Source organism: Magnolia sinica, chromosome 11 (assembly GCF_029962835.1).
Source record: "Magnolia sinica isolate HGM2019 chromosome 11, MsV1, whole genome shotgun sequence".
NCBI classification, from domain to species: domain Eukaryota; kingdom Viridiplantae; phylum Streptophyta; class Magnoliopsida; order Magnoliales; family Magnoliaceae; genus Magnolia; species Magnolia sinica.
The window spans coordinates 62,309,140-62,324,774 of record NC_080583.1 but is presented as its reverse complement, the minus strand read 5'-3'; the positions used below and the strand labels follow the sequence as shown (position 1 = coordinate 62,324,774).

The 15,635-nt window shown below is 38.1% G+C and overlaps 1 protein-coding gene across 2 annotated transcripts in view; it reads left to right on the top strand.

Annotated features, from left to right (window-relative positions):
- The window catches only part of LOC131219226 (DNA topoisomerase 1 beta-like), a 31,758-nt gene that overhangs the window by 1,190 nt on the left and 14,933 nt on the right, over positions 1–15,635 (top strand). The window contains exons 2-3 of one of the 2 annotated variants that reach the window (XM_058214265.1): positions 1,309–2,746; positions 3,410–3,604. In XM_058214265.1, coding sequence (XP_058070248.1) covers positions 1,337–2,746; positions 3,410–3,604 — 1,605 coding nt within the window. In that variant the 5' untranslated portion in view covers positions 1,309–1,336. The remainder of the gene's footprint in view (positions 1–1,308; positions 2,747–3,409; positions 3,605–15,635) is intronic. The other variant, XM_058214267.1, reaches the window with a different exon arrangement.

The window sequence follows — 15,635 nt, the reverse complement described above, 5'->3', positions numbered from 1 at the left end:
ATGTTTGTTGAGTGGTCGAAAGGAAAATAGAAAGGTGTTTGTTGATGAGAGTTTAAATTAGATTAGATAAGAATAAGGAGGTAAATCAGATTAGATGAGAATAAGGAGGTTTAGATTAGAATGGTGATCAATTAGAGAGAGAGAGAGAGAGAGAGAGAGAGAGAGAGAGAGAGAGAGAGATTCCAAAATGGTTATGTAATGGTCATTATGTAACAGTGAAGGTGGCAACCGCTACGCGATGCGATACGAGGTCATAACAGCCCCATGATGGTCTTGAAATGGGGCCAAAATAGTGTTTTTTTATTTTTTTATTTTTTTAAGAAGAAAAAAAAAGCTGCAACGGCCATTATGGGGCCGTAATAGCTTTTACAACTAATATCATAATGGCAATGGTGGTGGCCGTTATAACCACCATTACTGTTATGGAATACCTTGATGAAGAGACTAGAATCTTTGCAACACCTTAGAAATCATGCCACAACACCTTAGAAGTCATGGCACAACACCTAACCTCTGTGGGCCTATTGTGTTTTGTGTGTGACATCCAGTCAATTTGTTAGGTGAGGCCCCTCCTGTTTTCTGTACAGAGTAAAAGTTAGCCCGATGTCAAATTCAGGTGGACCACACCGTAGGAAACAATATACAGTTATGCTTAAAAGCTCTAAGTTCGTGCTGTATGGCTGGCTTAAGTTTTGGAGCTCCCTTTATCCTGGTGTGGCGCGCCTGGTGAGCGGTTTATATGGAATATGCTGCCTTGTTGGTGCCCCCTTTGCATTGTCTCCTTTGGTTTCTAAGCTGAGGATCGGGCCTTTTTTTAATAATCGATAACTTTATAAAGAGGCCATAAGGCACAACAAGAGAAAGAAAAAAAAAAGAAAAATACAAGTACAAAAACAACCCACCCCAACGGTCAGGACCCCCAATCCCTAAGCGACAAAAAGACCTTCCGAATCGTGGACCCCAAAGTTCCACCTCTGTCCCTGAGACATCTATCGTTTCTTTCCAACCACATCCACCACAAGACTGCCAAGTCCAAAACAGCTCTTCCATTGTCATTGAACTTCATTTTTCTTCTCCTTTTGCATTTGCATCATGTCCAAATTACTGTCCATGTTTTCTATTTTGTCCAAGCTTAATACCTGCTTCCATATACTTGAGCTTCTTTTTTTCATTTCCAGGACAAATTGTGCTAGTTATGCATTGTGTCTTAGCTTTGGAGTAACTCTGCCAATTCAAAGAAAGAAAGGTGTTACTTTGTGCTTCACTAATGCTTTGATGCTTGTTATTTTGCAGCTCTACCATTTGCAGATGATGGTATAACACACAGCAGATTGGAATGATGGCTGTTCACGGTTGTGTTAATCAAAATCTTCTTGATGATGATGATGATGATACACCTTTAGTTTTTAAAAGGAATGGCCCGGCATCCAGGCAAAATCAATTGAATTCTGCACTAAAGAAGCCATCATCTCAAAGGCATGATGGATCTTCAGGAAGGCCCATTTCTGATGCACGTGCTTCTGATCGTCAACACTCCAATTTGCCAAAGACTAAGATGGTTTCACCTGCGAAGGTATCAACAGAAAGGTCTACTGTTGCTAATGCGAAAGCTTCAATACCTGTGAAGGTATCAACGGAAAGGTCTACTGTTGCTAATTTGAAAGCTTCAATACCTGATCGGCCAAAATATTCATCAGTACCGAACTCAGCAGCTTATAATAAGGAAAAGAAGCCTCTGGATAAGTCTCCTGTTAAATCTGCCGTTGATCCTGATGAAGATTCTGATGATAATATACCATTGAGCTCTCGAATGCCTGCAGCAGGTCAAAAAAGCAATTCTTCCCATGTTTCAAGGGATCACAATTCATCTATTCCAGGTTCATCCATTCCAAGAAAGACAAAAACCATCATTAATAAATCCGCCGATGAATCAGCAGATGAGAAACCATTATCGTCCAAGATATCAAAAATCAGCATTAAGAAGTCGGTCGATGAATCAGCAGATGAAAAACCATTATCTTCCAAGATATCAAAAATCAGCATTAAGAAGTCTGCCGATGATTCAGCAGACGAGAAACCATTATCTTCCAAGATATCAAAAATCAGCATTAAGAAGTCTGACGATGATTCAGGAGATGAGAAACCATTATCTTCTAGGTTATCAAAGCCTGGTGTTGGTGCATCTACTAAAATCTCATGTGACTCGGATGACGAGAAACCTTTGTTTGCTAAGTTTCAGCAAAATGGTTACAGCAAGAGGGATTCAATTTCAAAAAACGAACAGTCTTTGAAGTCCAACACAGGGTTGAACAAGAGGCCAGCAAGTGAAATCAATACATCACCCCCATCTTCTTCTGTTAAAAAGCTAAAAATTTCTAGTTCCTCTTCATTCGCGAAAGTTAAGCAAGAACCTGAAGTGAAAAAGGAAGAAAAAATGGATGATGAAGACCACATTCCGATCGCACAGCGAATGAAAAAGTCAGTTCCCTTAGATAATCGATCATTCTCAAAGAAACCGACTAAGGTTGTTTCTTCTTCGTTCAAGAAAACAACTAAGAAATCAAAGAAAGTGATGAAGAATTCTAAATACTCCAAGTCGATGAAGGTGCCACCCGGCTCTGGTGGAGGTCAAAAATGGACAACCTTGGAGCACAATGGTGTCATTTTTCCTCCCCCATACAAGCCTCATGGGGTTAAGATGCTCTACAATGGGCAGCCGGTTGATTTAACTCCTGAACAAGAGGAGGTGAGACTCATGATCTGTAGCTTGATTTGGTCATTCATCATTTTCCTCTTGTCGTGAATTTCTTGTCATGTATATGCATGTAATATCTTATGTATATGAGACAGGCTCACGTCCAACCCATTGGGCTGCTAATTTACCATGCAACCAGCAGGAAATTTCCATTGTGTCATGTGTGCACTACATCTTCCCCGTCTGAAAGTTTGGACCCACCATGTTGATCTCTTCAAGCAAAAATCAGAACTATCCACACATTGAGTGGGCCACCTTATACGGCTTTGTTATATCTGCTTTGCTTCTATCCATTGTTTTCAATGATATGGACGACCTGATGAGTAAATTGGGGTACCTTTTTTTGCTTAAGGTGATCCTTATGCTGTGGTCAGCCTAGTTGGGATATGTGCACTGGTTGGGTGATAACTTATTGTCCAACTGATTGGTTGTTTTCAATGATATGAACTACCTGGCGAGTGAATTGGGTTACCTTTTGCTCAAGGTGATCCTTATGGTGCGGTAGGCCTAGGTGGGATATTGTGCGCTGGTTAGGTGATAACTTACTCCCTCCCCCCACTGCCAAAAAACTGGTTGTATGAGATCCTTGCATCGTTTACCATCAAATGGGAATGGTCATTTGTTTTGTATCTCATGAAGCCTTTGGTTTTGCAGGTAGCAACAATGTTTGCTGTGATGAAAGACACAGAGTATGCAACCAAGCAGACATTTATTGATAACTTCATGAATGACTGGAGAGTGATACTTGGCCGGAATCACGTAATTAAGAAATTTGAGCTCTGTGATTTCACCCTGATCTATGAGTGGCATCAGAAGGAGAAGGACAAGAAAAAACAAATGACTACAGAAGTGAGTCAAGCTGCCCTCAATCACTTTTTAAAGTAGACTTAGTAAGGGATCCATGTATCTTCATGTGATGAGTTGATTATGACACTGCTTTCTTTGGAGTATTAGTTCCTGAATTAGTAATTTAGATTAAAAGTACAGTGTTAAACTTCTGTTGATCCTATGGCATTTTATCTCAACCTGGGGCAATTATAAACTATGCCAGTAAGCAACGTGCAATGTGCTTGCACATGCTCAGAATTTCACTTAGAATGGACATGCATTCACAACTTTCTTTTTAGGTAAAATGTTTCTTAATGTGATCTGTGATTCTTTGTGATTCTTTGTTATTTGTTGCTTCTTTTGTGGCTTTTATAATTCTGGAAGAATCTTTCAGTAATATAAATGGATTACTTTGGTGCTGCAGTTCTTTACTTTTAAGTTTTTTCTGTAGGATTTCTCAGGAGCCATGGAGGGTTTAAGGCTTTGAGCCCATAGCTGAATGGTAGACAGCCCGTGTTATAACACTGAGATCTCGGTTTCAAACCTAATCAGAAAAAAAAGAAGAAAAAAAAAGAAAAAAAAAAAGAAACAGAAAAAGAAAAAGGCCCATGCTTTGCAAAGGATCTGTATTATTGCTAAAGAATCCTAGCACTAATATGAAGCCTTTTACAACTCTTCAGAGAAAAAAAAGAACCAAAGCATTTTATATCTTTGTAACTTGAATAGCCACTGGGGTGGAGAACAGAATGCAAGACACGGTAGCTTTGGAAAACTGTTATTTGGGGTCATCTAAATAGTCCCTACTGATTAATAGATTTTGAATGAATAGAAGCTTGCAGGAAAGATCATCAGGCCTGACTCCAAACCTGAGCAAAAATGATAGATGCTGGTGGAAATTCAGAGAGGATGGTTCATTCTCTGTCAAATCATTCTATAGGGTGATTAAGTGTGGTGAAAGAGTGGATTTGCCAAATCAGATTGTACTGATATAGAGATTTCTGGGGTCATCAAGAGTTGCTGTTTTTGGTTGGTTGGCCGCAAAAAGATAAGTCCTTACCATCGATCAACTTCGGAATAGAGGAATGGTTATCACAAAAGTGTGTAACTATGTATGTAAGCAGATGAGTCCAAAATCTTCTCATTCACTGCATAGTCTCTTCCATCATCTGGAGAAGGCTAATGCATATGGTTGAATAGCTTGGTGATGCTGTAATCTGTATCCTCCTTTTTCCAATCCTAGATGGGTTCGGTATTTGGAAAGAAAAAAAGGTTTATGGAGATTGGATATTCTCGCAATGGTCCGTATGGGGAGATTGAGTTGGAAAAAGCTGGGTGATGCTGGAATCCACATCCTCTTTAGTCCAAGCATAGAGGGGTTCGGTATTATGGAAGAAAGAAGGTCTTATGGTGATTGCTATTCTCTCAACATTGTGGTCCATATGGAGGGAGCACAACAACATATATTTCAACCAATAAATCAAAACAGGTGGAAATTCTATTTCAAAGAGCTAATAGGCAGAACAATGTTCTAGGTTAAGGGGTTTTCGTATTTAAGGGATTTAGTATGGAAGATATAAAGGCTTGCTTGCAGGCTAATGTCATGCCCTTAGTGGGGCAGTAAGCTAAGTCCCCATCTTTGCATATCTTTCTATATGTGATGTCTTTACTGGTTTCGGTGAAGTCAATTGCCATTCAAAAAAAAAAAAAAGGAAGAAGAAGAAGAACAAAAAAGGCATAAACTATTGAAAGTGATGTAGAGACATGTGATGGCTTAACCATAAATGCATGTATAATCAGGTTGAAGAGATTTAAATAATAAAATTAATCACTAACTATTATCAATCATGTCGATTAAGCAAATCTCAACATGGATGAAATCATTTTGTCAAGATCACGCCCCTTAGCATAAAATCACGTAAACAGTAAAAATGGAGGACCTAAGGATATGAGGATATCCGTGATTTAGCATAAACCAGTCCACAATCAAGTTTGGATCCGATTCTCTTGACTATCCATCCCTCTTTTTCGTTTAAACTAAAAAGGGATATCCAGAGATGAATGAAAGAGATGGGTTCGAGATGAAAGAGTACGAATTCTAGGGCATCAAAGAAAAGAAGACGGCTGATTCTTACCTTTTCCTGCACCTCGAAGATCTACAAAGAAGGAAAATTTGAAACTAAGGTGGAATCCTTAACACCTAAGGGCCAATCTTGAAACCCTAATATCTTTGGTAAAAGAGGAAGAAACCATACGAATTCTCATTCATTCACTAAATAAAATAGGGTTTCTCACAGTGTATATATACGCCAGGGAAAAACAAAAAAGTGTATTAAAGCCCCTGAAAACAAGAAAATAACAAAAAGACAAAAAAAAAAGTGCACTAAAGCTCCTGAAAACAAGGAAAAGAACAAAAAGACGCCTAAATAAAACACCTGCGCGACATGTGAAATCCGCCCCATGGGCCTGTGGTCAGGGTGCAGTCATGCCGCTCTTGCACTCGTAGCACGTTAGAAAATGGGTCCGATGGACCCGACGTCCATCCACATCAACTCCTCTGTTCCTGTACTTTGTCGGCGACGCCTCATCCTGTGGTATACTCTAAAGGGTGCACCACTGATGTCCGTATCAATTATCCTCGGGTAGGAAGAATTCGTCACTGGTAAAAGTGAACTTCTGTATCTCTTGAGCAAATCGGGGTTGATGTGCTGCAGCTCTGTCTTTGTGATCCAAGAGTTATTTGTAACAAGCCTATTCCATTTGAGTAGGAATTTTTGGAAACCTCTAGAGCGAGTGGAAACCGCCTTGAAGTCCAAAATTTTCTTTATGTCGTCTATTCTCGGTACAAGTGGAAGAGAAGGTAAGATGGGTACAGGAAGGTTAGGCTGTGGCCAAGGTAAGATGTTGTCTATTCTAGTTCCACATTTAATGTGCAAGATTAGGGTTTGGGAAGAAACATGAGAACCAATAATTAGAAGTGATGGCTTGTGATAGGGAACTAGATCTTCCACATTAAATGTGGAACTGATGCCCATGGTAGCAAGGATATCAACAACATAAGCATTAAACCCTAATCTTTTCACAGTTTTATGTGGGCCTATGCTACGGGCATGAAGCTTCTTCACGGATTCAGGTGGAAATCGATCAAACCTAATACAAACCATGACGTCATCTCTAGGTTGAAATTCCCGTAATCTCCTGTGAGTGTCAAAAGAAAGTTTATAATGTTCATTACTTGAATTAATTTTCCTCATGATCTTGCTATGCAATGCATGTATATATTGGGCGAAAGACTCTCCTAACTCTGAAGGACGCTACGGGGTAGCCATGGGGATCAATTCTATGAGGGCTCGGGGTCTAAGACCTAAAACAATTTTAAACGGGCTCATTCATGTGGACTTGTTCAATGAAGAATTATATGTGAACTCTGCTATGGAAAGAACAGTGTCCCAGGTCTTGTGGTGGTCTTTAACTAGACATCTCAACAAATTCCTGAGGCTACGGTTCATTGCCTCTGTTTGACCATTCGACGGGGGATGAAATGATGAAGAAAACTAGAGCCTCGTACCCAAGAGATGCTAGAGAGTCTTCCAAAAATAACTAGTGAACCTAGTATCTCTGTCAGACACGATGGATCTAGGTACTCCATGAAGTCGCACAACCACTTGAAAGAATAACTTAGCAACGTGGGAGGCATTTGAGGTCTTATAACAAGGTAGGAAATGAGTTATATTAGAATATCGATCAGCAACCACGAGTATGGAATCGTTCTTGCGAATAGTCTTGGGAAGCTCATTAGAAAACCATGGCATGTGAAACTAGTAAATGAGTATATAAACCTGTATTTTGTTTCCTCTGCTTCACTAGTTGACATGTCCGACACTGCCCTACAATCTTAGCCACATCTCGCTGGAGCTTAGGCCAATAGAAATGATCAGACACAAGGGCAACTGTTTTATCTCGACCAAAGTGACCTATCCCTCCAGCATGCAACTCCCAAACTAGACAATCACGGAGGGATATGCGTGGGATACAGAGCTTGTCCCCTCTAAAAAGATATCCATTCATAAGGACGAACTCCGCACTCCTCGAGGGCGGGTCACTAGACAATAACGCATAAATGATCCCAAAATCAGGACAGTTTGAGTACTCACCCTTAAGTTGCTCAAAGCCTATAACTTCAATGCTCATGGACCGTAGAGTCAAGACACAACAGCTAAGCGCGTCAGGAACCTTATTATCTTTTCCGGCCTTGTGCTTAAGCACAAATGTGTACTCTTGAAGAAACTGTGCCCACTTGGCATGCCTAGGGCTCAACTTCTTTTGAGAGCTCAAATATTTGAAGGCCTCATAATCAGAGAATAGGACGAATTCTTGCGGTAATAAATAATGCCGCCAATGACACAATGATTGCACAACCACATAGAACTCCTTGTCATAAATGGAGTAGCATTGTTTAGCCTCGTTCAGCTTCTCACTGAAAAATGCCATAGGATGTCCATCTTGGCTTAACACTCCGCTTATGGCAATTCCTGACGCGTCACATGTTACCTTAAAGACTTTGGTGAAGTCTGGTAGATGCATGACTAGCACTTCCGTCATCTTCTTCTTAATTTTTGAGAAAGCCTGCGTTGCGGCTTTAGTCCATTGAAACTCCCCTTTTACTCGCGCACCGCAACCCGCTTGATACCTAAGTTCTACAACCCCTTTTACTCCTGAAGCTTTCGGAATTTTCTAATGTCCAAATGAGAGGGGCGGGCGCGCAACACCCCTTTGTTTCGCGAATTCCATACCTTAGTTCGGTCCTGTTACTAACTCTTCTTTCGTTATGCTTCCTTTCCTCCCTTTGCCTCTTTCTTCAGTTGCCCAACCACGCAACTCACTATCTTGCCTGACTATGCAACACGTTCTTGTTGTGCGGATGCGTAATAAACTTTGTGCTCCAATAGTAGATGTCTTTCATCTTTATTATCCTTCTTTGAAGTTTCATTGAGCATACAATTATAGTCGTTAGGGTAGTCCTGACTTGGTTAGGACTGGAGGGGTGGAAAGGCATTTCATCTGATGAAGCCTTTAATGAGAGCTACATGACATGTTGAATTCCACTAGGGCAAAAGTTTGGGTGAATTCAAGAGATGAATTTTGAGAAATGTTTTCTTAGACAAAGCCATTGTGTTCCCAGTTTGGTTAATAATCCAATTCACCAAATCATGAAAATTCACTTTGAGTAGAATCTTTTGCACTTTGGTTCCTTCACAACCAATTTTTCTCCATGAATGTCTAGTTTCGAATTCTCAAGGATAATGCTCGGCTCTTGAGATCTCTTAGGATGGTTGAGGGCTTTATGGTTTTCTAAGACTTGTTTTATGGTTCTAACTTCTAAGACTTGAAATATTGAATGCTGAAATTCTGGTTTGTATCTTGTGCAAGTCCTCGAAGAATTTGGGAAACTGAGATGTTTTTCATTTGTAGTCTAGGTGGCATATCAGATTCGGGATTGTGTTAATTTGGGGTGGAGCTGACATGTATGCAGTGTTCGAAGTATCGGTATCTCTATGAGTTTCGCTGGTCAGGGATATGGAAGCAATATTAATATCGCTAATAAAATCGCCGATAACTGGAAATGCGGGAAAACGGTGGAAATTTTCAGTGAAACTTCGGGAGATGCCAAAATACACATATTTGCATATTTAAGAATTAACAAATTGCAAAAAGAATGCATACATAATAAGTTTCCATTTAATGAGGACCTAAAAGTATGTGTTGTCATGAGAAACCAGTCCAACCATCCCATCCATCCCATCTCCATTCAACCATCCATCTAACCATCAATCCTTTCATCCAAACATTCATTGATAGTTTATAATATCGACAACACAGGATGTTTTATTGAGAAATCGTTGACAACTGGAAAGGAAAAGAAAGATTGTAGTCTTGATATTGGCCATGCTGTGATGACGATAATTTTGTGAGATGATTAATATTATCTTTGATAGTTTGAACACTGTGCCCATAAAAAAATTGAAATGGAAATTTTTTGATAAACAAATTTTTGGCGATAGTGTTCAAAATATCGGTATTGGGTTACGTATCACACCTTTGGTATATGGATACATATCAATTATCACATGAGATATATCAGTTGTATCGCGTAATGTATCATTGTTGTTGGAAACATGGGAAAACATTGGGAAATTGGTCGAATTTTTCAATGAAACTTTCGTAATTGTTAAACCATCAATCCTTTCATCCAAACATTCATTGATAGTTTATAATATCGACAACACAGGATATTTTATTGAGAAATCGTTGACAACTGGAAAGGAAAAGAAAGATTGTAGTCTTGATATTGGCCATGCTGTGATGACGATAATTTTGTGAGATGATTAATATTATCGTTGATAGTTTGAACACTGTGCCCATAAAAAAATTGAAATGGAAATTTTTTAATAAACAAATTTTTGGCGATAGTGTTCAAAATATCGGTATTGGGTTACGTATCACACCTTTGGTATACGGATACATATCAATTATCGCATGAGATATATCAGTTGTATCGCGTAATGTATCATTGTTGTTGGAAACATGGGAAAACATTGGGAAATTGGTCGAATTTTTCAATGAAACTTCCGTAATTGTTAAACCATCAATCCTTTCATCCAAACATTCATTGATAGTTTATAATATCGACAACACAGGATATTTTATTGAGAAATCGTTGACAACTGGAAAGGAAAAGAAAGATTGTAGTCTTGATATTGGCCATGCTGTGATGACGATAATTTTGTGAGATGATTAATATTATCGTTGATAGTTTGAACACTGTGCCCATAAAAAAATTGAAATGGAAATTTTTTAATAAACAAATTTTTGGCGATAGTGTTCAAAATATCGGTATTGGGTTACGTATCACACCTTTGGTATACGGATACATATCAATTATCGCATGCGATATATCAGTTGTATCGCATAATGTATCATTGTTGTTGGAAACATGGGAAAACATTGGGAAATTGGTCGAATTTTTCAATGAAACTTTAGTAATTGTTAAAAAAGACATCAATACACACTTATAAATCAAAACATTACAAAAAGCAAGTGCACATGATATGTTTTCTTTGTATGAAGTCTTAGTCTACTCATTATTTAACTGAATTGATGTAAGTATACTAAAAGTCTATTCATATCATTTATAAATGTAAGAAGACGTGTGGAAACACAAGCAATACATTCAAAAGCGAAAGAAGAATCACTAGATCAGGTTACATACATGTTTGATTTTATGTTTGGACACAGATTGCAATTGATTTGCGAGAAATTGAAATTTATTTATTTATTTTTTTCAATTTTCCACAACTCCGCCCATCTCCTCCAATTCTTGAAATCGAAACTCCCAATCCATGATTTTTCATGCAAAACGTGAAAACCATGAATTTGTAACAATTTGACACTGATTTAACATGGTTTACAGAAAAAAGGATCAAAAATAAAAAAAATGCTCACTGTATCGAACATGTGGGATATATCCCACTACTTGTGTGTTTTGTATCATACAGGTGAGATATAAGATATATCGTGAGATGTATCCGGCCGATATCGTTGATACTTAAAACACTGTTTGGCGATAACGATGTATTGGCAATTTTATCAAATATCGCAGACAATTTTGTTAAATCAGATGTGCGATCGTGTGTGATTGCATATGCCTGTGCGCATATGCGATCGCACAATCGCATATGCGGTCGCACAATTTTTTTTCAAAACATTTTTTGAAAAATTAAAAAAAATCAGAAAAATATGGATGAATTAAGAAAAAAATGAATAAATTATTATATGTCATTGGCCCTTGCAATACATTTAATTTAAGTAAAATAAAACCAATTACATAATGAATTAAATGTTAAGTCATCATTCATCAACAATTGTACATTCTACAATATAATTAACTTAACATTTAACAAATATGAAATATCAACATTCAACATTCAACACTACATCAACAATCAACATCAACGCACTTAGTAAATAAAATAAAGAAGTTGTTTATTTATTATTCATCTAATCATATACTATATGCATTGATCTATTTGCCATTGTGGCATATCACCACCACCACCACCATCACCATCATCATCCGAGTCATCTTCTTCTTCCACATACAGTTCTTCTTCTTCCGTTTCTTCATCATCTGTATGTACTAATACTTCATTAACATCTAATGGTGGATCTTCAGCTTGATCATTATCATCATCTCCTTCCATCTCCTTAATCTTTTCAACGAGTTGACAGCTACTACTCGCCCCCTGACTCCCCCCCATCCTTCGCCTTCAAGTGGTATTACATTCACCAGGTGTCAATTCGTATGCAGCATCTTCAACTTGCACCCATGTCAGGTCCTCTCCAGCAAATACCGAGTCCTCCGTCTCTGCGAGCCACTCTTTATTTGCGTCCAACTCATCTAAGCAGATAGGGTCAAAGAAATCAGGCTTTTCTTTTCTAGTTTAGAATTGTTCTCGCAATTTTTTATTGTATTGAACGAAAATCAAGTCGTTGAACTTTTTTGGTTTAAGGCGATTCCTCTTCTTTGTATGAATCTGTATCAAAGAAAGCGCATTTGGCATTAGCTATTTAGGTAATTAATTTAGCTTAGGCCTTACACTAAAAAATTGAAGTTTACAATTACTAAATAATCTAAACTTACCGCCTTGAACGTGCTCCAATTGCGCTCGCAACCACTGGCAGAACACGTGAGTCCAAGAATCCTCATAGCCAGCTTCTTTAGAGTTGGATCCTTCCTGTTCGGGTCCACTCTATAGGCAGCCCACCAGTCAGCTGAGAAAAACAGTTTAAGTAGGTTAGAGACACTTTGTAGAAATACTATTTGTAAGACACTAAGACTGACATTCATAGTAGTACTTACTGGGTAATTTCATTGTCCGATTTCTTATTATGATATCCCTTAAGAATATCCCCTCACTTTTCGTATAGAAGTCCAACAAAGTTGTGATCTTGTCCTGTTCTTCTCTATTTGGAATCATTCTTTCCAACATCAATAAATCCAACCATATGTATAGTAAGTGCTTCTGCTGAATCAGCAAAAGCGAATAAACAGGTTGGTTTAAGGATGTAAGCAGCCGAAGACAATGGAGATGACATTTAGTTGTCCCATCTTCTATTTATAATATCTGAAATTGGCTTGTAATCACGGTTTCTATAGTTAAAATGGTCCATGATCTTATTTTTCGCCCTCTCCATTGCATCATATATGTAGCCTATTGCAGGCTTTTCATCCCCGTCTACCAATCGCAACACAGTGACTAAGGGCTCTCAGATGCTTTTAGCGCTTGTGTCCAAAAACTTTGCGAAAGGATTGTTTGTTGAACCTGTTTTCCTTCAGCCTTCTTTGACCAATGCCCACTTGTAAAATCGACCAACTCTACAAAGCTTGTAAGTTCTGATTTTTTTGCATGTAATTTTTGTAGTGTTAAAAAAGGCTGTAGCGAAACGGGTAAGTACTGGATGTAGCAAGTTACCCCCAATGTGTTTTCTTATTCGACTAAGAAGAAGGGCATGTTTGTACATAAAAATCGTGATTCTTTTAGCCATTCCAAACACACTTATAAATAACTTACCTATATCTTCTAACATAAGATCAACATAATGGGCCACACAAAGGGTCCAAAATAAACGACGCCTCTTCTCCATAAGAAGATGTCTGACCATTACATACGAGGCTGTGTTGTTTGTACTTGTATAACATATTTTTCACCTATTTCCTCAATTACATTATCTAGTAAACTAAATAAGTATTCTCCTGTGTGTGAATGACCCGATGCATCCACAGACTTTAAGAACATTGTCTCAGCTGGACAATTTACCAAAAAGTTAATAAGAGACCGATCGGATCTATCGGTCCATCCATTGGCCATTAGTGAACACCTATATATTTTCCACGATTCCCTATATTCAGTTATGAAGGATCGTGTATATTCAACTTCAATTTTCTGGCATGTCTCCATCATTTAATGATATGAAGGAGGTTTAAGCCCAGGTCAGACCTATAGCCTCAACCATTGCTTTGAAGCTTCTCGATTTAACTTGTATAACATATTTCTCACATATTTCCTCAACTACATTATCTAGTAAACTAAATAAGTATTCTCCTGTGTGTGAATGACTTGATGCATACACAGACTTCAAGAACATTGTCTCAGCTGGATAATTTACCAAAAAGTTATTAAGAGACCGACCGGATCTATCGGTCCATCCATTGGCCATTAGTGAACACCCATATGTTTTCCACGATTTCCTATATTCAGTTATGAAGGATCGTGCATATTCAACTTCAATTTTTAGGCATGTTTTCATCATTTCATGATATGAAGGAGGTTTAAGCCCAAGTCCAAATTGACCTATAGCCTCAACCATTGCTTTGAAGCTTCTCGATTTAATGGCGTTGAAAGCAATGTCGATTTGGTAAAACCACTTAACAGTATATTGAATAGTGGTTTTCCTATCTTTTTGTTTATACCGGTTCTCTAAAGTTGTTTGAGCCGACCCTTTGCCTCTATACCTTTAGTCGATCACATCCTCGGGGTGTGGTCTACACCATCTATCCATGGGCTCATGCCATCAGGCTCTTTTCGAGACCGTTGGTTGTACTTGTGGTCTAGACCGGCCTGTCGAAGTAGGGGGAGTGAGACTAACTTCATGTACATTAACTACGTTTATATCTTCATATGCATCTTGTTCTAAATATTCCTCTTGACGTAGGGCACTATCGCATCTTTTTTTTTTTTTTTTTTACCGTTTTTCCATATACTCCATGATCTCCCTTCGGATTTCTGGAGTAATTTTGTCGCATGCTTTTGCATTTGACTCCAGTAAATGTGCAAGGTGTTGCTCGTGCTTTGCAATGCCACCGGAACCCATATACCCATATAACTCACAAACTATGTGAGTCTTATCCGAAACACTACGGTAGTGCCCATACTTCTAACCCGGGTCATTCGACTTGGGTTTCAAAGATGAAGATTGAGAAGAAGACATTATGTTGGTGGTGTGTGTATTGATTGCTAGTAGCTTAGTACTAAAAAGTTAGAAAGTAAAGTAAAAAAATAAAAATTAAAGTAAAAGACTAAGAGTAAAGAGACTAAAGAGATGAGACTTGGGGGAGAGAGAGAGAGAGAGAGAGAGAGAGAGTTGAGTTACACTTGTAGAAAGGGAGAAGAAGAGGGAAAAGAAAAGGAGAAAGAGAGAGAGAGAGAGAGAGAGAGAGAGAGAGAGAGAGAGAGAGTTGAGTTACACTTGTAGACTTGTAGTAAAAGAGAGAGGAGAGAGAGATTTACACACAAACAAAATTACAATTACAAATTTAAAAGGGGGTTCCAAATTCTCCAATCTTCACTTCTTGTCTAAGTTGTCTTCACTTTTGCCTTGAGTCCTTGACCCTTGAGTCTTGATCTTGATTCTAGAATTATGTAGAATGTAGACTTGTAAAGTTGTGTTGTTGTAAGTTGTAACACCAAGTCATCAACACAACACTAACTTGTAACTTGTAACAAACTAACAAATTAAAAAAAAGAAAATGTTAGAAGTTGTTAGAAAACTTAGAACTTGGATATTATGAAACTTTAAGAGAGAATGAAATAGAAAGAGAGATAGATAATAGATTAGAAACTAGAAAAAGAGAGTGGTGGGTGTGTTGTGTTAATATTTATAACTTGAAAAAAATTAGAAACTAGAAAGAAAGTTCGATTCAATAGATGGAGAGCTTGGTTGTCTTGTAATGTCTCTTGAATCTTGATTCTTGAATCCTTGTGGATGTACGTACTTGTCCCTTGATTGAAACTTCAATCTTAAAAGAAATATGGATGCAGGAGTGGAGCTTGGGGCTTAGAATTGTGTAAGAGAGTTTAAGAGAGCAAATAGAGATAGAGAGCGTTTGAGCTTTGAGTGCAGGTAGGAGTGCTTAGAATCCCTTTTTATAGAGAAAAAATCATGATTTTTTTTTTTTTTTTTTTTTTAAAATTTAAATTTCCAACGGTCAGAAAAC